We start from the raw sequence: 24,266 nt of genomic DNA, 5'->3' as shown, positions 1-24,266 counted from the left end.
ACCAATTTTATTTGCGTGTGTGTGTTTTTTTCCCCTCATTTCATTTCAGTCACTCCGGATTCCTGCATTTTGGAAAATTTCCTTACAGTTGTGACTGCTGAGGCTCAAAGATACAGATGTTGATAGATTTATTTAAGCGGAGAAGCTGTGCGCGATTCTTCCGATACAATCCACACTTGAGGGAAACAAAGAGGAGACAAAAAAAATAAGCAAGGAGAGGGCGGTGTGAAGGAAATTAACAACTGGCAAGAAGGTGTGAAGTTTGATTTGTACGCTATGGCAGGCAGGTATTATGAAAAAGCCCTGCTGTGGATGGAGAAACCAGGTAGGCAGATCACAACCCCGGTGACTGGCATACCTCAGTAGGTGATGAAGTTAAAGCTCCCTTCATGCTGCTCTGTGTGAATCTTCACACAAACACACACACACACACACACACACACACACATGAGAACACACACATACGTCATGTCCACATAGACCATATACTGTAAACAGAAATGCAGACAAATGCGTAGACAGACACACAGAGAAGCAGAGAGGGAAAGACAGTTGTTGATGTGCCCGCTGATGCAGAGCGAAGACAAATTGCTTGCTTTGAAAGCAAAGCCAAATCAAACACAGAGTGTGATTTCTGTCACTAGTGTTTGGCTTTAAGGCTGTGAGGCTGACATCTGACAAAACATACACGCAGTCACACCCAAGAAGTTGGGCACATGTGTATCTACACACATGCACACAGGCACACACACACACACACACAACAAGGCCTGTTGTGAAGCTGGATTAAGGAGGAAGAGCTCTGTCAGCTCCTCCACAATCCAGGCCTTTGCCATCAAAAAGCCACAAAACCTTTTCTGCACATCAGTGCTTACCAGCATTGTGTCTGGGGGCTTAAACTTCTTTAAAATAGAGCAACGTAGTCTTTTAAGTAGTGGCTTTAGTATTTCAACCGGGTGTTCAATATTTCATCTAAAAAAATAAATAAAAAAAATCTGCAGACGTAAGACGCCTAGCCAAGGATCTGACCACAGACAAACGCTTATTTTCGTAATATCACAATGGACATATTCTCCAGGTTAACGCATGCATTTGCTTGTATGACAGTAGTACATCTTTAAGTCTGGAAACCCCATTTATGATTCCTTTGCTAAAATATTTATATGAGAAACCTTCACAAATAATTCATAAATATTCATATTTTTAAGAAAAAAATAAAGACTGTGTGTATATTCGGGAACATGACATTATTTCATTTTAGTCTGAGTGAATGTTTTGACATTTGCAGTAGAAAAAAAAAAAAAATTCCAAAAAACACTGGGATGCTTTTTGAAATCTAAATAAACCTGCAGTGTAATAATTTGCATATCAAATGTTAAAGCACAGAGTTTTTTTTCTTCAATATGTCCAGCACTGCATGCACAATAATTCACTGTCCCAGCATAGATGAAAAGAATATTTATATTCTACTGTTTTCATTTACATATAGAGTTTAAATGGTTTGCAAATGACTGCATTTTCACACAGCATCCCAGCTTTTCTGGAAAAGGAAATGTGTGTAATAACTACCACTTCCTTCCCTGGAATCAGGGCAGAAATTGATAGCTACACACAAGACTCTTATCCTTTCCTCAGCCATTAGAGAGCTGCTGAATACCAACCTGAAGCTGCTTTCCTTTATTCCCACAAACTACTTCATTTACTATTTTGTGTTCTGCCTAAGCGGAAAATGCCAACAGCAGGTCCTCGATAATTGCGACAGAAGAAAGCCAGAATGGAGGTCACAAGAGTTTTCCCTCCATATTTTAACAGTATGCCACTACAGCAGGACAGTGGGTGTCCTTGCCACGCTAATATGTAGCGTTAATTGATGAAAAGCATAAAACCTGTGAGTGGCTGGAATTTGAGACTTCTTGAGCACGCTGAAAGAAGGGAGGGAAGCGAAAAGGGAGGTGGGAAGTGGCAGATAGAGATAATCAAAAAGCCAGAACAGCCGCAGTGGGCACGCTGAGTGGTCGGGATGGCGTTGTTGTGATTACAGAAGCGAAGTGAAGTGTCCTCGTCAGCGGAGAGGTCTGGTGAAGAGACGTCACAGCCGCTAATTTACTGGTGCTCAACATTTTACCTATTTCCACTGTCCTTGTGACATTACCACAATGACATGCTTACTAATATCTATTCAGTGCCGAGCAGTAACCGGGAAAAAAAAAAAAAAAAAAAGCAGACGAAATGCTTGAGGAGATGTGAGATTCAAGTGCCTCAATTTACAGTCTGACCTTCACAGAGGCCCGCGCAGGATTTAAAGTGTATGATGTCTACGAATTGACACTGGGATGTTTCCCTTTTGTCTTTGAAATAGAGGAGCTGACAAAATTGGAACCACACAAACTGAATATATTACAGTAACTTTATCATTTCATGAATCACACCAACCGTGTTTACACAGCTGAATTTTAAAAAAGTCCTACAGCACATTTCTTCCCCTGTAAAACTGATCAGTATGAACACTATAATTGCAAAAAATGAAGCTTCTTTGGCCTGTTAGAAGAGTACATTTTGACATGTGAATGTTTAATGAATCGAGACAGTCTATTCAACACGGCAGAAGCTAAAAAGCTCTTATTCGACAGAGACCGGACCAAGCAAACGAGCCCATCTAATTATCCATTTCCAATTCTACCTGCAGTCTCATTTCGATGTATCACGAGCAGCCCCCCAAAATAATTGCTTTTTTGCAATCTACAAGTTCATTTGCACACATTTTATTGATCAAAATGAGTCAGGAAAAAGAAAACAATCTAAACCTAAATTAAAAGCTTCATTAAATGTGAAAATTGGTCGGGGAATTGCGAACATCTGTTTCTGGCGCCCTGCGTCATAAACTCCAAGGTTAAAGCAAACACCAATTTATTGCTTGCAGTCTCAGGCATGAGCTGGAGCTGCGAAGCACCTTCACAAACGCAGCGCAAGTCAACAAGGCTTCAAAAGATTTCTAGGGAGATGTGAGGGCAGCGACTGAAAGCTCTTCCTGCCTCGTGTTTAGCAGGACTCTTATGCACTTGCAGCTTGGAGCAGCGGAAAGATTAACCTGATACACTTAGAACCAAATGCAGAGCGCAAAACTACAGATGTCAGTGTTTTACAGCAGTTTGAGATCCCGTGTAATATGTTCTTGTTTCCAAAGAATACACCACGGGGTGTTTTGCAGCTTTTTTGAAGCACCTGTCTCTCTGCTGCTTTAGGTGCATACCCGTTTCCCTGTGACCTTGGATCAGCTTTGAAGTGAACTGGCTCTGGTTGCAAGTCGTATTTTAACAGCCCTCGCTCGAGTGTTTGCAGCCTTGTTTATGACTGCTGGCATCCGAAACAGCTCGGGCATACAGACTGAGGGCAGAGGCCTAGGCGTTTCATTCCAGCACCACCCCACAACAACGGGAGGTCACACGGAACAGAGAGCTGAGAGCACACCAATTTAATACCAAACACCTTCCTAGCTTGGATTCACTTCTGAGTGACCAAACAAATCTGCTTCGAAGTGCTCTTTCAAAGTTTTAGAAAGTGACTATTTAGAAAAAGGAAAAAAGAAAAAGCCTTCCTTGCAGCTTGCTGCAGCTGAGGGTGTCTTTGCTTACCTTTGGGATGTCCAGGGTCGCTGAACTCGTACTTCCCGCTCCCAACTGTCCGCAGCATTTGCAGCCCGTTGGGACCGTCCTGATTGTCTGCAGCCGCTTGCTGGCCATGTGCTGCTGCCGCCGCTGCTTGTCCGTTGGTGAGAGGCAGGGTGGGGGGCTGGATGAGGCTGGGGTGAGAGGTTAAGTGGCCGTTGCCAATCATGCTGTGAGCGTTTGGATGAACCACTGGGTTGGCTTGGGCAGTGAGGGCGGATGGTGTGACTGTTGGCTGGGCTGAGGGGTACGGAGGCTGGCTGGGCATGCTCAGCACCATAGAGGGCGGCTGCTGGGTCGACTGTGACGTCAGCTGGAAGTGGGCAGTCATGAGGGGGTGTTGCGGGGGCACTGTCGTCTGAATGGATGGGGTTACTCCTATGATGGGTGACTGCACAGTCACACTGTGGTTAAAAGAAGGTGGCTGAGGGAGGGCGTAGGTGTGGGACAGGAGACTGGGCTGGCTCACCGCCGCCACTGGTCCAGGCCAGGTTGGCCCTGAGGGGGAAGAGACAAAAACAATTATTTATCAAGTTTAAACTTCTTAACACCATGACAAAGACAAGACAAATTATTTCTATGCTGTAGCGCTATTTAGGTAAGCTGTACAAAGCTGAAAGCAAGAGAAGGGTGCTAATTTTAATTCTGATATTACATGATCAAATAGAGGCAGAAAGCAGCATGAGAAGACAGGCTCCAGCTTGAATTGTGTTCCTTACCACACCACAACTGTCAGTGTGCCGCTCCACTTCAGTCCAAGTTTGTTTTTGAATTGAGACTTAATATAAAACACAAAATATTTGAAGGGATGTACAGATCAGCACCCAAAGTCAACATCGTAATAAGATTAAGAGCTTTATTTTGCTACAAGATGAACAAATAGTTTCCTGAACATGAAGGCATACATGTTCGTTGCATTCAGCATTTGGCAACATTATCTGTGCAGGAGTCTGTGTTTACCCAGACACTCAGAGCCAATCATTTCTCTACCCTGAGGCGTTAGATGCTGTGGATGTGCTGGGAAGGCCATATTGGACCTAAATGCCGTCTCCCTCCCTCCCTCATCCACTCCAACTCCTTCATCTCTGGCTCCTCCTGCCGTGGCCCGAGCTCCAAAAATAGACTACCGCTCTACTAAAGGGCCAAAGGCTAAATGACAGCATGCAAAAAGCCGAACAAAAAAAGAAGCCCACATTATTCATGGTACTAGCCCTGCTGATATAACAGTCCGGGCAGAGATGGATGGAGAGTGAAAGAGAGATAAAGACAGACAGTGAGAATAAAAGAATGAAGAGGGCTGGAATAGAAGCCCCTAGAGGAGAGGTCAGTTCAGTTCACGGCTCACATCGTTGAGCTAATCGGCACCAACGCTGCATTTTTCATTTCCCCTCTTTTGAAGCCCATCTTGATAAAGGATTGTAATCAAACGCATTGCTATAATGGTTCGGGCATGCTATGAAGTTTCAAGGTTTTAAAAGGGAGCAATAGAGTTGATTAGAATTTAACATACATTTCATATCTGCCCTCCAGTTCCATGTTGACTTTTCCTTAGTCTTTTTACAAGGAAAAATATTTGATAAATTACACAAAAAGAGTTTCATTATCACGACCCAACAATTTATAGGTCTTGCCTGCAAGGTTTAGTAAAATGGAGAAACTGCATCAATATTAAATGCATCCTGCGTCTTTGATTGCTGTCTTATTCCTCAGATTTAACCGCTGAACTCCACTTATTTATTTATTTGCGCCGCAATTTGCTTGAGTGGAAAATGGGATCCAAAACAGACAAAAAAAAAAAAAAAATACTATTTTTGTACAAAGAAGTGAAAGTTGAAACAAAACTTCTTTTTTTTTTCAAAGACAAACTTTCTTTAACAGACAGAACAGTGAAGTTTCTGTTGAAAGAAACCGTTGATTAATTCTGGCACAGTTGGCAGAGAACTCTCTGGCAACACAGTTCAGTGAAGTGTGGAGAGGAGCTGGCTTCGTTGCAAACGCCAGTCACAGTTTGGAATAGCGCGCGCACGTGAATCAATATGCAACACTATGCTTGAATTGGGAGCGTCATATGCGACAGTGTGCTGGGCTGGTGACATCTCACTCTCCTAACGCTTCGCTCCAAGCTGTGGTGTGGGTGTGGGAGCTGCTGTGTCGGGAATGTGAAGGGTAGTGGTGGTGGTGGGGGGAGTGAAACCTTGCGACGAGGCGCAGCGCTCCACACTGTCCCTATTACAGCTGCATCCTTCTACAGTAAGAAGGCTCCTGCTTAAGAAACATTCCTCGAATAACTGATCAACTGTTTAATAATTAATCCACAGACCGTGCAAATTATAATTAGGAGGGGAACTGAACAGGCAGCAGCAGGGGTTGAAACATGTTTTTGAACATGATACTTAGCTACCGCAGAGTCACATCTGTTTGTGATCTGGATCTGTCGGGCCAGAATTTCCACTGGAATACGCTCTGTGCCGGTATTATTCTTAAATGAGACACATTTGTGATGAGCAGGAAGCGCAGGCCAAGCAGAGCAATGGAAGGAAATTAACAGCTCTAGGGCAGAGCCATTCTGGGTGAGTTCATTACAATAGGAGTAAAAAACTTCAACATTGGCTTAACTCGTTATTGTCAGCTCCGCGCACTGCACTGCAGTGCCACTGCTGCTCCATGCACGTTTTACAGTGGCGTGAATAGAATAAGGTCGACATCTAAATTAAACCTGGTGGAGATCATTTGGAGGACTTTCGGAGTTTTGCTATATCAGTTTGATTGAGACTAAATCAGCCTCAGTTAGTGATATCGTAACATTAACAAGGGCAATAAAATGAAGGCAAAGGAGGGTGGTGGGAGTCTGGAATCTGGGTGAGGGAGCAGTTTTTCTCCCCCATATTTCTGATACAAGATGACATTTCTATAATTATATGCCTAATTAAGCTGGTTTATGTAAAGTTAATGTTTATGAATGTACATTATGCATGACTGTGTATGTGAAGTAAGCATACTGCAGAGGCAAGTACGTATTTATGTAGGGCAAGGCAAGTCAAGATGCCTTATTAGCATTGGATGCTAGTGTAACTGGCCAGAACCGTATTGAGGTGAAGCACAAGTGTGTGCGTGTGTGTATGCATCCTGCTGCGTGCACACATATAATGTACAACTCTCTAAGCTCATTTTAGGGATGCACAGAGAACACAGGATATGAATTTGTGTCTGTTGAAGCATTATTTTTTATTCAAGTCAAAGTGGACAAAAGTGTGGCAATCCTGTTAATATCCTAAAAAATAGATGAGTAACAATTATTATGTTAACTGTGAACACTTATATATAATATGGGTTTGTGGTTTAACCATAAACATTGTAAATGACATAATTTAACATGCAGCTAGTTAAATGTTTACATCCCATCCCACTCTCATCAGCACAGGCTTCTCATCGAGTGGAGATGCATGCTCCCATCTCCACAGTTCAATGGTTGGAGGCTGTAAGTTGGTAGAAAAGAAAATAGTTCCTCCGTGGAGTAAACCTGTCATGATTTCTGGAAAGAGACACTGCTGCATATATATTTTTGTTGCTTCCAGCATCATATGCCATTTAGTTCCGTTCTATTCCAAAGACGGCAAACATCTCAAGGGGAGATATCTTCAAAACTGACTAACACCAAAAGAAAGTGGACGGATAAACAGCTCTAGAGCCCAGAGGGAACAATATATACATTTGATTATGAGGTCAACTGTCCCTTTGATAGCACTCTATTTCTACCGTGTGACACACAGGATGAGTACGGAGCACAGCATGTAGCTGGACTAGTTAAAACTCCTCCTCCAGGTCATGCAAACAGCCTAAAATATTGCACGTCCAACAGGAACACAAAGGCGCAAATTATGTTGTATTAGACCAACGCGGCAAGCCAGCTAAGGTGAAAAGAAGAACCTAATTGAAAAAAATTACCCCGTATTTGGATCAGGCTGTGCTGCTCCTTTTCAGTTTCCCCGCTCTCTCGTCTCATATTTTTGTCACTTCAGCACAAGTAAGCATAGCACAAATACCCACTGGACTCATTTATTTTAAATACACTGTATGTGTGAAATAAATATTCATTAAAAAAAAACAACAACAACAAAAAAAAAAACACTATTTGTGCATGTACCTTTCTCTCATTGGCTCCATCCCCATTACATATGTGTGTGTGTTTGTGAATGCTGCATGTGTGATTCATTACCGGTGGGCTCGGCATCTCGATGTTGCTTAGCAGGGGGCTCATCTGTGTCCCACGGTGTGAGCTGGTTTATAGGAGTCTGTCCCCACCTCACCCCAGGAGCCAGCAGCAGTCCCGGGGCCTGGCTGTCTCCAGGAGACAGTCCAGAGACCTAAAGCACGGTGACAAAAACAACACTGCCGATCAGGGCATCATATGAGGACAAAAAAATAAATAAAGGAAAAATATGTTGCATCCTACACTGAGCAGCTTGTTTTTATAAAAGGCACCTGAATGTTTCTTTATGGTTTGAAGAGAAAAGGCAACAAATGACAGCAATCTCAGCTGTCCTTTAAGGTCTTGAAGTGAGCCATGATGATGGAGAGTGGTGTATAATTAACACTGAGTGAGTGATGATTACAGTATATTTTTTATATATATATATAAAAGGAAAGGAAGGAAAAAATCCTGTTCAGGGCCTCAAGAATCTTAGCAGTGTTTATCTTCTTGTATACCAATAACAATTAACTTTCTGGTGTGGGCTCCATTTAAGTTCTCCCCTAGAGATTTTGTTTATTTCATTCTGTGTTGAATTATTAACATTTTGCTCATTCATGCAAGATAATAAAATTGTGAACCAAAATATGACAAATAGATTCAATAAAGCGAAATCTTTTCACCGGGACGAGACGCAAGAAAAATGCAATTTCAAAAAAGAAAATGAAACGCTAGCTTGCGATGTGTGCTTTGGGTGGGCGAATCAAACTTCACCAAACCAAACTAAGAGTTCCCCGAGCATTTCTTTGCACCCACGTCTGTAATATTTTGCTCTCATAGGGCAGTAAGAAATGTTATCAGGCAGGCGCAGGCTGATGAAAACACAGGGTCAATCACCACTGGACCTCTGAGCAATATTCGCCTCCCCTATCTCCAGTTTTGGACGCACAGTCTAACAACCAGACAGGGAGAGGGCAGAGCCAAGCCTTATTCCCCTGCACACGCCAGCCAGCCTCCTGAGTTAATAGAAAAGACCTGGTCACCAGGCCCCTCCCGTGGCCCGGCTGATCCCTCCATCCCTCTTTCTCCATCCCTCAATTCCATTATCCCCCCCTGACCCGGCGTCCACTTCATCAAGCACGCCATCATGCATTCCAACAGCTGTGTCGACAAAGCCCGGCAGAGCGCGGACTGACCGCACAGAGACAAAACTGCAATCCAAACAATTCGCCTGGCAGTGAATTAATGTGCAGCTTTACATACTGGATCAATCCCATTCCTGGAAAAATGTCCCTCTTTGCTTGAATATGGATTTATCGCAGCTTTCCGGGACCTTTAACACCGAGATATTACATTGTATTGATGCAGTGCCACCATCTGCTGTCTAATAAACAGCTCCACAATAGCAGACAGGTTCAATGAGTGTCACTTACTTGATAAATCTATACTGAAAGTTATCTGACAGTTCATATGTGTTTGGGTGAAGGAGAAGAAGGAAAAAAAAAAAAACAGCGAGAGGAAACATCTCAAGGCAAAATAGAAAACAGCGTGATGGAGTGAGAGAATAGAGGTGGGTTTAGGGGGAGACAGGCTGTCAGGTCTTTTTGTCCATCTCAACCTGTCGACTTCAGACAAGAGAAAACTGAAACGGTTTACTCAGAGGATGCCCTAAGCGCTCAATTTCATCTGAACGCCCTGGAGACTCTGGGAGGGAGAATTCTGACCATTTTCAAGGTGAGGAGTTGCTTTCTATGGTCCACTATTTATTTTAATGAGCATTTTCCCTCCTCTGCTCTGTGTGTTTTACTGTATTCCTCTCCAGCCATGCTTTACTTTCCCCTCTATACAGGCAACTCCTCATTAACTAGCAGTATTGACTCTCATGTTCTTTTAGCCATGCACCTGACGCATGACACTCTCTCATTAAGACCTCTGCCCACTTATCCAAAACAGAAGGAAAACAACAACAACAACAACAAAAAACCCCAAAACAGAACAGGAAGATCTTTTCTACTGAAAAGCAATCCATCTGTCACAGTTTTAGTGTACCAGGTAAGAGATAGGGGGCAAAAAAAGGTTTTTAGTCAGCGCCATCACATTGACAGCACATCAGCTAGACACGGGAACAATCCTGACTTCAAAATGATCAAGGTTAGATAGGAAATACACACACGCAGACACATAGACGGTGAAAACACAGATGTGTATGCACACACAGCAGGTGGAAATACAAGCGCGCGCACGCACACACACACACACACACACACACCAGGAGATATCAGAGGGGATGTTTATTAAGATGGCAGACTTGCTGCAGGCAGGCAGGAAGGTACTGTAGGTTCTGGGACAGCGCCTGCCATTTTCTCTCAATTTTATTTGCTCTCCCTATTTCCAGTCCCCTCCTCCCTGGCCACCCATTATCACCGGGCAGCAGATGGTTTCCTCTGACTTGACAAAAACCATGCTGGAGAAGAGGAGGGAAGCCAGATAAATAATTCTACAGTCGTGCCAAACCATTGTGTGTTTGTTGTCGAGCTGGCTGGGGAGCGTTTTCTGTATGGTATGCAACATCCGTGCATACGGACCACATACTGCTGCAGTGTGTAGTGTGGCACTTCAAAAGCAAACTCATACTGACACCTATACACATGATTCTGCATACACAAGTTAATGTCAACACGAGCGATGTTATTAACCACTCCTGAATTTTTTTTCCTTTTAAATTTCAGTATATATATTTCTATGTCACTAAAAGGCTCATATATTATTACAGCAGTGGAGTAATGGCGTCCTTAGCAGAGAATGAAGTCACTCTGTTTGTGTTGTAATCCGAGCTGTTGTAATCTGTTCCATGTTTTTAAAGCCGGTCCAGCTGCATATACGTGCTACTGTGCCACCATTTAAAACTGCTGGGCCGTCCCACATTTACAAAGTAAATAAAAAAGTAAATTAATTAAAAAGCAACCTCCCACACCAGACTGTAAAGAAAGACGGCAGAGAGCAGTGGAGCAGAGAGTGCAGGCCAAAGATCTCTGGGTGGGCTCACAGTAGCATGTGAGAGTCACATTATCCTGGTTAAATAAAGGTTAAATAAAAATAAATAAAATAAGAGTGCCATTCCACACATTTTGCAATGTGAGCGTAGGCTAATGGTTCCAAGTCGGGGGGGTGGGGTGGGGTGCTTGGCCAACACGCCAGGCTATTTTCGCCAGGGATCCTGGTGCTCTAGTGGGACAAGCAGTTGCTCTTAATGTTGCAGCACATTTAAATAAACCAACTAATTTTCTGGGTTAATAAAATGTTCAAAAACAGTTCAAAATGCCTGAGTCAAGATTACTTATCTACACTGATTGATCAAAAAAATATTTCTCATAGCCAAGAGACTTAGGCAACTCTTACGTAAGACACACACACACACACACACACACACACACACACACACACACACACACACACACACACACACACACACACAAAAAAAATAAAGTAAAATACAGGAAATCTTTAGATTTCAAAGGCAGCCCCTCATTAGCTGACATTTTTACATGAAGAAAAAAAAACAAACACTGAAAGGATTAACCACTTATTTAATTTTCTAGACCAACTAATCAGTTTTCCAACTATTACTTCAGGTCTGAAACATAACAGGTCAGTTTCTACAGACACACATAATACATTAACAACTTGGAACACTGCTATTAATATGTGCGCCACTGAACTTGCTCTGAATTTAACAGGAACTGTGCATATTTTGTTCATTGCTGTACTGTAAAGCATGCCCTCTGAATTTGAAGCAGCTACCCATCTGCTCCTCAGGCACACGCGGCAAAACTAGAGGCACCCTCCCCGCTTCCTGAACCTCTGAATGTTGCAGACATGTCAGAATCGGTGCATTGAAGAGAGGAAGATAAAATCGAGACAAATCAGGCCTGAGCATATATCCGTCCTCCTTGTCTGGGCAGCAGAGACAGCAGTCGTATTCTGGTTGGTGTATCAGCCATTTTCTAGGACAGGGCTAACGCTGACATCTGTCACTGCGCGCTCTACCATCCTGCAATAGCAGCAGCATTATTGTGCTTACCAGAACCTCTTGCCACTGGCTACCATCTGCTATGAGTACATATAGGAGGGGCCTTGTGGTGATCCAGGGCTCTGGGCTTTGATTGCTTTGAGTTATCCACAACATCCACATCCAAATAAACAGAAAGCATTTGCTCATGGCTTTGTGTTTGCCTTAGCATTTTGTTTGAGCCAGCCCTCGTCTGTGAGAGTTATTGCACCAGTTCAATCCTATAAAAACAAGGAGTAGGACACCAGGCTTCCAAGGGGAAACTACCAGCATGGACATTCTGCATAAGCTCCGGCACTTTGTACCTATTGTGCTTGTAATATGGGCCAGCATACATAAGTCTAAAGATATAGGACTTCAATCCAGTTGAGAGAAATTACTTTATTGCTCGACTTGGGGAGAAACTGCACAAAAGAGCAAGAGAGAGAGAGAGAGAGAGACAGAGAAATAAAGGGAGGGATGAGTATGTCTGTTACGCCCAGATCCCATTGGGGGTAAACAACATTACAGCACACACTGATCAAATCAACTAACTGCTACGAAATTTAATAACAGGTCTGGGTGAAAAAACAGGTGTAGCAAGAGCAAAGCCGCTTTTGCGAAAGTAGGAAAAAAAAAAATAGAAGAAGGAGGAGGAGGTGTGCTTCTGGAGGGCCTTAAATGGAGAAACGCGCTCCCACAAACACACAGAGCTGGTCAATAACAATACCACGTTGTAAAGCTAATCTTGTGAAATGTCATTAGCACAATTGCCAGACACAATGAGATAGCGATGTGCAGCGTGCAGGCCGGTGCTACACTGGTTGATTGTGTTCTGCCTTTTAAAGATTCTGTGTTCCTCTGGCGGCGAAGCCCTTTAAACACGAGAGGGGAAAAACACATTGGCTTACAAGTGAGGAGGAGGAGGAGGATGAGGAGGTGGTTCACTGTTGTGTGAAGTCAATCAGCTCGTATGGTTATCATGTGGCCAGTGTGTAGGCATTCATGGTTTTTTTTCTTCTCCCCAAAAAAAAAAAAAAAAAAAAAAAAAAAAGGTGCAGCAGGAATGTTTGTGGATTGTTGGTGGCACAGCAGGAGCTGCCATTAAGGTTTAATTTATATGCAATAAATAAATAAACAAACTGCACCCCCACCACCAGACTGCTGTCTTTGGGGAGATGCACACAACTGTAATCGTAATCAAAATTTCAATAACAGAAGTCACTGCCTTGCTATATTGGATGGACCCGTAAAAATATCACACTGTAATTCCACAGTATGAACAAATAAAAAAACAAAAAAATGAAACAACAACAAAAAAAAAAACAAAACAGTGTGTGCGGGTAAGGAAATGAAATTTTAACAGAATGGCTTTTTCTTCCCTTTGGCTGGGTATGGACTGATACATTGAATTTGGTTGAAATGTGGTGGGTGATGGAAATAATGGCTCTCCCCGGAGAAAAGAAACCGAAAGAATGTCAGCGAAGGAAGGACTGAAAGATTGAGAGGCAGAGTAAGACAAACCCATCCATCACATAGCCTTTTATCATTACCTTTGACAGATCATTTTCAGCTTTTCTAAAATGGAGAGGAGGGGGGAAAAAAAATTTTTTTTTTTTAAAAATCTCCTTTTTCCTCCTCCTCCAACCAAAGGCTCCAACCAAGTGTGGTCCGAAACTGACCACGAGCATTAAGAAGTGGACAAAAGCACACAACCTATTTTCCTTCGAACATTATTCACTTACTGTAGAGAGGTATCTCCTTTCCATGACAACGCGTTGACACCTAAATGTGAAGTGGATTTGTTCTGGACTTCCGTCATAATAGTGCTGAATGCTGGAGCGAAACCATGGGGCGGCTGTGTCCAATCTATTAGACTGGGACATAGCAGAGCATCTCACAAGTAAACAAAGAAGACTACTGCGCCATTTTTGGCAGCCATCTTAAAAGCGAGTGGTGCACGAACACGCCGAACAGCCCCGGTGGCATAGATGGCGAAGGTACGTATTCAGTGTGATGACTGCGCGCTGAAAAGACAGAGAGGAATTGAGGTAATACTTTTTTACTCGAACTGGTTCTATGAAATGTGACTGAATACTGCGATTAGACATATCGAGCGCATTGTGGAAGGTAAAAATGTTGGCATTTCTCTAGCATTAGGAAGCAAGTATGTGTTTAAAAACCTTATTGTGAATGTGAAGGTCTCTTAGCCTTACTGAAGTACAAAATATGAGAAATCTGTCTGCAGCTTTAAACCACTTTGAGAGGAAAAAAAAAAAAACCTTCCATAGATGCTTTTTGACTGCAAAAGCTACAAATTCAAAACTAGTTGGAAGCAATTTTTGCATTACTTTCAGTCTGCCAGCTTTTGTATGCCCACTGTTATAGTCTTTTGGAAAGCGAAGGAAGAACTCAAACTACAGAATGTTACCTTTTAATTTTACCAGTGGACTCAAATGCAGGAAAGTAAAGACACAGAGTGCCAGATTACAGAAAACATTAAAAAGTTGCTTTTTTTTTTGGAAGATATGGATGTGGAAAAACAAGGCAGAGGAAACATGGGTTGCCTAAATAAAGTCCAAGGTTAAAAAAAAATCAGGAGGAAAAACAAAGCTCGGGGCATAACTGGAAACACAAAGAGGCAGACGAGTGGAGGGTAAACTGAAAAACCAACAACTGACAAGGGAGACGCAGGACTTTGGGTTCTTTTCATTATGCTAAATTATGCTGCCTCATGTCCCCTTTTCCTCCCGTGACCCTGAAACGGTTCCTTCTCCGCCACCACACAGGATCCTCAAATCCCCTTAAATACACCTCGAGGAAACGAGGAAGCTTTTAGAGCGACTTCATGTATAAATGCCACACCTGAACACGTGACCGCAGCATGCATGCACAGATTATTCTCACAGCCTTCACTTTGCTGTATTGTGTGGAAGGACCAACAAATCAAAGTGAAACACAATTACGATGTGAGATACCTTAGAAAACACAAAGTAATTTAACTGCAGAGTGTCAATCACACAAATCTACTGCATGGTTTTTTGTTTTTTTTTGTTAAATTTTACAAATGACACATTTTTACATGAATTAGTAGATCTGAAAGAAATAATAGTAACAGCACTACAAATAATCGGCTACATTAATGAATTCACATATCTGAAAAGGACCAGTTTGACAGCTGATAACTACAACTAAGCCTGACGCCACTAAACCAAGGATTTCTCATCAGGAAGTTTCAACTTTTTCCATCCTCTCTTCTCGGGAGAAAGTTAAGTGAGACAAAAGTGAAAGAAGCAAGGAGAAATTTTCATAGAGAAAATGTCTCATTATAAACACACCTCAGATGCTGATAGAGCACGAGGGAGTCAGGGATGAGGAAATGACAATGACTGGCATTAACACCAACTAAACCACGCAGCTAGTTAGATTGCCTTCTTTGCACTGAATGGGACCGCGTATAATTTTGTTGTGTTTTTTTTGGCATAATGACAATAAAGATTCTGATTCTGAAAATAAGAAGCAAAAACAAGAGGTGACAAGCAAAGTAAGATGCATACAAACACTGGCATGCAACACAGAGCAATGCTGAGAAACAAGGGGACCGTGCTCTTTCAAAACAAAACCCTAACAGAGGTTTTCAGAAATGTCATATCCGTAGTTGGCATCTGGATTTAAGAAATATCACTTTATATCAGGCAAACATCAGCCATTATCGGTGGCTGACTGCCAGAGAAATCCACCAACATTTGAACATCTAAACATAGCGCATCCTTCCAGGTACCAACACTTAATACTGACCCCCAGCAGCACAAGAGACAAACACAATGAAAACACAAGCGCCTGGTGGGTATATATATATGCTGCTGATGTACCACAGAAAGGGATACTGATACTGGCTCTATAATTTGAAGCCGCGGGCCAAACAACTGAAGGGGAACGGACTTCGCTTCCACTAAAATTCCAGCTAAGACACTCCGACAGCTCCTGGCTTGATGCACACGTTCCAGAAAAGAGAAGCGTGATCGCAGGGGCGAGGCCGACAAGCTTCAGTGGAAAAGCAGGGATGGAAACCCCGCCTAATATCCCATGAGTGCTTCGAGGTTGCAGCGTTTGCCCTCCAAACCCTACCTCAACCCCTCCTTTTCTTTTGTTTTCTTTTCTCTTTCAGACTGAGTAAGTGGCTAGGCTGCTACAGTAGTGTGAACATGTCTTAGCTTTGGGACTAAGCAACATGGTGAAGCTTTTAAGGAGGGTGACCAGTGCTTGGACATGTGAATTGTGGAGACTTCCTAATGTCATGGTAACACCTCCCGAAGGAGAGTGTCAGGAGCCACGTTGCCCTCCTTTGGAACAGCCTGGGATAGTCGGGGACATAGGTCTCGAGCAGGCCGTGACCCCGCCTGATATGTGGTGAGCGTTTTGGGAACAAAATATCCGCTGCCTGTCACAGCAACAGCATCAGAGATGACTGTGTAGCTGCTGTCTGTGGATGAAATTGAGGCAAAATGACTACTACGTGTGGCCACGGGTGCGTGCGTCCAAACCGTAATGTGTGGCTGTAATAAATGAGTGTTAACTGGGCAAATAGCCATTTAGTGCTAAAGAATAAATTGAATTTATATTGATATTGCAATATGAAGGGAAACAATATCTGCTTTGCCAAGAGTGCAGCACAGGGAGTTGTTAAATGCATTTTACAATGCATGCAATCTGCAAGCCAAATACTGCGATGTTCCAGCAGACCAAATCCCAGATTCCCATTTCGTCAGATGGGATATTAGAGGGGAAATATATATATATATATATATATATATATATATATATATATATATATATATATATATATATATATATATATATATATAGTGTTTCAGGACCAAGCTAGCATACTGTCTGAACAAAAAAAAAAAAAAAACGTAAACACCATAAACATTCATACTTGACATATTTTTGTGGCTTTACACAGTACAGCGCTTTACCCTTGCCTTGACTTTTGGATGCTTTGTGAATGTGGTTGTTACTGGAACAACTGACAACTCCCTAGTCCTAGCAGCTAAAGAATTTTGAATCAAACTTCTTTCACTTAAAAAAAAAAAAAAAAAAATCAAGGACGAGTTAGATGCAGTGTTTGATAAATTACTGTTTAACTTCAATTCATAAGAAGAAGCCCTAAACTTCTGTCTTGACCTCTGATGCATTCTGTCAGCCTGACCATAACCTCACACTCCACTTAACACTTATTTCTCTATAATGGTAACTGTCAAAGAAATGTGATGGGAAGGCAGAATATGTTGCTCCTGTGAGACCATTCACTTCACACAGCATGGAGGGGTTTAATTGAAGGAGAGCAGAGTCCTCTAACTAACATGTCTGCAAACAACAGCTCAATGCTGTGCAGAATATCTTCTTTATCTTTATGGGAATTCGTTGACTTGCTCTTTATAGGAACCAGCTAATGAGATGGGAAAAAGCTAAACAGCATCTACAGTCAAGAGAGGCACTCTGGCAGGTATATCATATGCATTTTCATGCAGTGTATACATTATAGAACAAGCAGTTACTGTAGAGGTCTTCTATTGGCTTTTGCTGGAGATGAGCGCTCCGATTAAAAAAAAACAAAACTGCATTTGGTCAATAGAAAGCATAAGAACAGAAGAGGTTTTTGGCCAACACTATTGCTTGGCTGAATTACCCACATTTGTTCTCCTAAATAGCTGATTTCAAATCAGATTGCATTAAAATAAGCAGGGCTGCATTTTGTATAACTACCCATCCAAACCCACCAGATTCTACTTTGCTAAAATGCACATGCTGAAGCATTTTACAGCGTTACATCACCTCAGCACCCCGAAGGCAAAATCTCTAAAATCAGACTACAAGTGTGGGTAATTAAACTGAAAATGCAGGCACTGCCAATGGCCAGTATTTGCTGTGAATGTGTATAATTATCGCTGCAGCGCTGCAGCATTATGGGATCACAATGGTCAAGTTTATCAGCTCCACTCAGACGAACTCCATACACTGAAATGAATATGCTAGTTGGCTAAAGAGTGCCTATCACCTTTCACTGAGGTTTCTAAAAAAAGATGGTATTAAGCGAGGTACAGCAGATTCTCTGCAATAGCGCCGTAAAATCACAGTCATGACTTCGCTAAGGCATATAACAGTGCTCCTACACTGGGTATTTTTGCAACTCAAGAGCTGTTCAAGAGATAGAAGAAGATCAGTGTATCCAAATTTAAGTGTCACATGAAAACAAGCAAACAAAAATTGTTCATATTCTAAATGCAGACTGATTTTATGTAAGCAACACGACTTGACAGGGATGTGGTCTTCTTGCCTGGGACTTTATCAGTCAAGAAGCAGCGCTCCCGCAGCCATGTGTAACCTGTGGTGGTGTTCCAGCCTTTGAGGTTTCAGTCTTGGAACTCCTGCACTACTCCCCCAGGGATTGAGAGGAGGCTAAAAGACTGGTTTTATCCCACAAGATGAAGTGGTCAGTGCAGCTCTGTGCTTCTGCAATCACAGGGGGGAGTCCAAACAGCGCACTGCTTGGGGTAAGATATAAACTGGAGAGACATGCTGGGATCATTAGAGACCCAAGTCTCCTAAAGAAACTGAGAAATAGCCATGAACTACACAGCGGCAGGTGGATAAACAGACCTTCGCTTGAATTATGGGAGGATTTTTTTTTTTTTTTTTTTTAAAGCAAAAGACTTTTCTGTTTGGAGCCGCCTTTCAATTGCCTGTGAATGAGCTTCTCTTGATTTGGCCTAATGTTGTTGGTTTTTCAAATGCTAATGCTGTTCTATACAGATGGCAAAAGTAATTTCAAGGTCCATCTCTTGTGTTCCTGTGTTGAAAGTTACAATTGACAAGTGAAATTAGGATGTTTTTAAAAACTGTCTGATGTCTACATGCTTATTTTGATTCTTAACAGCACACTTTTTTTTTATTTGTTCCAAACCAACTCAGCTCCTAGTTAGAACAGCCGTACTGTAAAGAAACTAAACAGCTTGCCTTCCATACTGAATAGCACACAAAACTCTGACTGAGAATAAGAGAAATCCATTCATGCCAGTGCTTTTTTTTTTTTTTTAGTTTTTAATAAATGCTAGAAAAAGGTCTGCAAGTACACATTTCAAGAGGTAAAAATCGAAGCAGTGTGGCTGTCAATGTTGCAAAGCAGACGCACTCTCTGCTTCCTTTGTTTTCTGCTTTCAGTGTGTCCACCTCTCTTCAGTAAACTCATATTGCAGTTAAAACGCGGACTAACAGCATCGCTGTAAAGACTCGAGCGGTGAGCGTGTCGAGGAGAGGTTCCTCTTGTTAGCTGGCATTTGTCTTTTCGTTTCCATTTTTACCCTAAAACTGGGAGAATCAAGGTTTAGCAGACGCTTTCGTCCCAGCTGAAACAGGCACACCTAAAAAGAGTTGCTTTGGATCACTAACAGGTAGACACTTATCACATCTAAGAAGGCCGGTACTTCAAGATTTTAAAAACAAAGGGCTTTTAAAGCCAATATTTTCTCCTGTTGGCATTTATAAAATCATTTTATTTTGTTCTTCAGTTTACTCATTTTGTTGTGCGATAGTGCAAGAGATTGAAAGTGTTTCTGCTTTGTGAACACAGATAGCATTAATATTCATGAGTTAGATGATTAATCACCAACATGGATGAGTCATGTTATCAAAAAAAAAAAAAAAAAAAAAAAGGGGGGGGGGGGTGTCCTGCAGCCAAATATTAATCTAGCATGATGCACAGAAGTGGCCCCTCATACCTGGAAAGTGCTGCCTTCCTCATGTAAGACGACATCACATGCCTACTGATCGATGCCCCTTGCATACCACAATTATGGTTGTCTGCACTTGCTGTAGGCCAACTTCAAAACAAGCGGTTTAGAAAGCATGCAATTCTGCAAATGTCTTGTGGAGGCAACACTGTTCTGGGAACTGTTAACATCTGCAGTAAGAATGTATTTGAAGCAGCTGATGGAAGCAGTTTCTTAGTAACGGCTTCAATGGACCTTATCAAAAAGGTCCCTCTTGTTGACCAGGAGTGTGCACTTGTCCCTTTACTACAGCCGAATGACTTGATGATGCCATTGGAGGTGGACTTGAAAGGCACCGCTGTCATCAGTGGTAGGGTCTATGCTGTGTAGTTTTTCCCCTTACATAGTCCCACACACCTGTTCACTGCGCACTTGTTGACAGGAGCTTGTAATCTGAAATAGTCTCCAGAGCTGAGCTGCTAAGTCCCTTGCAGGAATGGGACACAGTTATGGTTGGAAGGAAAGGACGAGGAGGAATAAGAGGGAACATCTTCCCTCCAAGGCTTATTGAGCTGTCAGGTTTCAGTCCCTATCAGAGCGCATTGATTTCCTGTCACATATTCGACTGTATGCTCTTTTATAAGTGGCTTTGACAAGAACGCTTCACATAATGGGCCCTGCTTTGGTGGTTAAGACCGCATCAGGATGCCAGTCCACATACTGATCTGTGTTGACACCAAGCGTAGTTCTTTATTTAAACTGATCTATAACAGGGTAGCCAGGCGCCTGTTTCACACTATGATGTTTAATGAAAAACTATCACATTGTATATCGGGTGCGACACAGTGGAGTCATCCCAAGCTGACACGGGGTGACTCAAAGACAGCAAAAGTGCTGTGTGTGTGTGTGTGTGTGTGTGTGTGTGTGTGTGTGTGCGTGGAGATTTAACATTTCCCTGCAATGAATTTTCTGTGAATTTTAAAGAGCCAACTTAAAATTATATTTTTGCATTAGCATTTCAGTGACCTTTCCAGCACTCAGTTCTGCTGTCAAAAAGTATACTGCGGGGAGGGAATACACCAAATGAAGCAGGATAAACTTTTTAAAAAATGATCAAATGAATATCCGGCTTCTCTTGGAACACATTTTATGGATGGCTGTATGAAAAAAAAAAAAAAAATTACTATAATTTCCATGGTAGGTTTATTTTAATAATGAAAAATAAATGATCAACAAAACAAACCACAAATTAATGTGCATTTTAGTGAGGGAGACAAGTATTCGATCCCTTTAGAAAAGATGATTTAGTACTTGCTCAGTGCCACTGTTGGCAAGCACAGCTGCCAGATGTCTCATATTGTCGGTCACCAGGTTTGCGCACATCTCCGCTGGATTTTTCTTTGCAGAGCTTCACCAAATCCTTCAGGTTTCAAGGCTGTTTGTTGCTTAAATATACACAGCTTCAGCTCTCTTCACAGGTTTTCTACTGGGATAAGGTCTTGTTAGAGGTCCCAGATTGAGATGGTTCCCAGTAATGCAATCTTTCTTCCATATGCAAACCATCAACAACAGGCATTTTTATCACCAAGCTACTTTCTGTGATTGTATCGTAACCAATTCTAGCCTTGTGAAGGTCAACGATCTTATCCCTGATGTCCTTAGAGATCTTTGTTATTTCACATGGTGGTTAGATTGAAGATGTAGACAGGTCAGAGGTCCTGGTGTGCTACACAACAAAGAGGTGCAACTATTTTTGAATGCAGGCTTTGCAACTGCCAATCCTTAACAGGGTTGCCAAAAAAAAAAAAGATACTCAGACACTAATTGATAAATAAAAAAATACTATGAGACTGTCTTTGCCTCCTCCAGCTTGCAAACAACTTCACACAGCACCACCGCAGACAGTGACGAGGCCAAAGCAACGTTCACAACACTGAGCGACACTTTGAGAGGTCAGTAAATTTGAGTATTAAACATTCACCAAAAACCTAACATCAGCTATCATTAAGGCAGTGGCTAGCAGTTATGGCTAACAACAAAAACAATAATGTTAATGTGGGAGCTAAGGAGCAAATGTTATTGGTCCTGCACATCTGTAACAGGATAACACAATTATTAGTTTCTAAAAAGTGTTGTTTCCCATATAGCTCTAGATTAACCCTAGATTAAAGTCTACCAGCACCTCAACAAACAGAAACACACACACAGACACACATTGCCTGCATTGTAACTCATCCCATGTGACGCTACTGAGCCAATGAAATCATTTATTCAGAGCGTGTGTGAAAACAGAAAACTCTGCCAAGAGACGAGATGCAGAAGTCCAAAGTAGTAAGTCAGGGAAACAGAGAGAAAAGAGGGGGTTAAAGCTGAGATGGCTTACATGTGAAATGTAATTAAGGAAAAAGAAGAAGAAGGAGAAAAACTTTAAAATTAACCTTTTTCTTTTCAAAAGCTCTTTTATTTTTGAGTGCAAACCTTATTTTACTTGAAATGAGAAAAGACCATTTTTTACTAGAGGTCATTGTGAGGATGAATAATAGACTTTGTCGAAATACTATTGAATTGTACTTTCTTTTATTTGACTCCCAGTTGTTGACATTGATCCAGCTGTTGCACTGAATAATAGTACATGGGGAACTTTATGATATTTTGAACCTTTGTTAGATACAATTTCCTCCTAACTTCTAATCTCTTTTCAATGGAATACCCCCAGTATAGAGTATCAAGTTTAAAATTTTAGTATTGTGACAACCCTAGTCCTTAGGTTGTTGCCAGTTAAACTTTTGCTGGGTAATATACTTAAACCAAATTTTTGCTGTTCAGCTATGTATCATCACTGAAATAGTTTATTAGTTGCTACAGCACATTAAATTGTTGTTGATACTGAGTCTTTTATTACTATAAAAAACCTACCACGGAAATTACAGGCTGCTCATTTATTCATACCTGAGTAAACCTGGTTATTCGGCAGGGGTCAAATAATCATTTCCCTCACTGTACACGCATATTCATACACATGGAGGTACACATCTTTCACAAACATGTTTTTGACAAAAATTTGCATTCTTACCATCCTGAGAAAAAGTCACGACGCTGCCCCAGAAATCACATCGTAAACCTTATAACACAGAGGCCACCACATCATATCAAAATAGAGCCACTGGAGTGGACAAAAAAAAAAAAATGGGTTGTGCTTTTCATAAATACAAGACCTCATAATGGAGATATACAATGTGCATGCAGAGGACATTGCTTGTGAGAACAGTCACAATCTCTCGGCCATGCCCGGACATTAGTGAGAGTCATTAGGCCCATTTAAATGAGGTCGTTAAGCCGATGAAATGAGGCCATATATTTGAATGCAGAAACAAAAGTAAGAGGCTGCCATTTCTCATTGATACACAATGTCTTCAAAGTCAAAGATGTAATAACTCTTGCTGAAGGGAATAGCTTGGGTGAAGCAGTTTGGCTGTCAAAAGTCACCAGTTCCAGTTCACAACGCTGTCTATCAAATACATTTCCACACCGGCAGTAACGGCAACAGCAGCTTCAGCGTGCAGGTGGTGCTGCATGTTGAATGTGATGAAGCCATTAGGATGCTTTAATTAGAGTGTTTTCAACTGGCTGCAAAATGCAAGTTATCTTAATGTGTGACCTAATCTACAATACTACATGGTATTATCGTAATCCACACAATGACACTGCACACAAACCATAACAAATAAGCAATTTAATCACACTCTAGCCATAGCATCATCACATATTTGTCTTTCAGTGGGGATTTGTAATAGTTTGTAACATAATTGGCCTGATCTGATGATGATCTGCAGAAGAACACCAAGAAACAAACGCTCGCTTCTGACTGAAAACTGGAACCAGAGACTTTTGATTATATTTTTGTGAGTTTAGTCACAAAAACAACTGATTAAAGTTCAATAAAAAAATTATGTATGAAGAAAAAAATCTACTTGGTTAATTATGCAGAGGAATGATTGTGGCTCTGGTTAAGAACGTCTAACAACCACTGCAGGAAACCTTAAGCTAAGTGTAGTCTTCCTTGTCAAATACTGCAAAGAGGTATCATATGCTGGGTGAAGCTGGTGCTATTCCCATAGCATTCAAATGAATATTGTTCCAGTATGGCTGTTGAAAATGTATTGAGATCATAATTGTCACAATTATTCATTGATTTTAGTGAGAAAAATGTTTGCAAGGCACTTTAATAAAAACATTAACACTGCTTTCACGTTCATGTTGTGTGACATTCCTGATAATGTACAAGTCTTTGCATCAAAACAAAATTGGTCCTCATTCACCCGAACTGAGTGCACCACTCGGAAATAAAATAAGAAATATAAATTAAAAAAAAAAAAAAATCGTACCAAAACATAGCACAAAATTAAATCAGCAGGGCATTGCTCTCACCTTTACACTGTGCTGCAGTCATATTAATTAAAACATCATTGCAGACAAATGAGGTACTTATTCCCCTGATCTAAGTACATCTCCTAGAAGCAAAATATAGTCTTTCACTCCATTTGTTGAACCTGCATGATGGATGTGAACAAAACCCGTAGCAAAGTACTCGA

At 41.6% G+C, this 24,266-nt stretch overlaps 1 protein-coding gene across 2 annotated transcripts in view; it reads right to left on the bottom strand.

Annotated features, from left to right (window-relative positions):
- The window catches only part of klhl29 (kelch like family member 29), a 242,224-nt gene that overhangs the window by 111,378 nt on the left and 106,580 nt on the right, over nucleotides 1-24,266 (bottom strand). For both annotated transcript variants that reach the window (XM_030722205.1, XM_030722206.1), the window contains exons 4-5: nucleotides 7,882-8,029; nucleotides 3,633-4,163 (exon numbers count right to left, since the gene is read on the bottom strand). In XM_030722205.1, the coding sequence (XP_030578065.1) occupies nucleotides 3,633-4,163; nucleotides 7,882-8,029 (679 nt within the window). The remainder of the gene's footprint in view (nucleotides 1-3,632; nucleotides 4,164-7,881; nucleotides 8,030-24,266) is intronic.

The sequence above is a fragment of the Archocentrus centrarchus genome, chromosome 24, assembly GCF_007364275.1.
Source record: "Archocentrus centrarchus isolate MPI-CPG fArcCen1 chromosome 24, fArcCen1, whole genome shotgun sequence".
In the NCBI taxonomy this organism is placed as follows: Eukaryota; Metazoa; Chordata; class Actinopteri; order Cichliformes; family Cichlidae; genus Archocentrus; species Archocentrus centrarchus.
The sequence above is the reverse complement of the archived record's forward strand: the minus strand, read 5'-3'. Positions and strand labels throughout refer to the sequence as shown.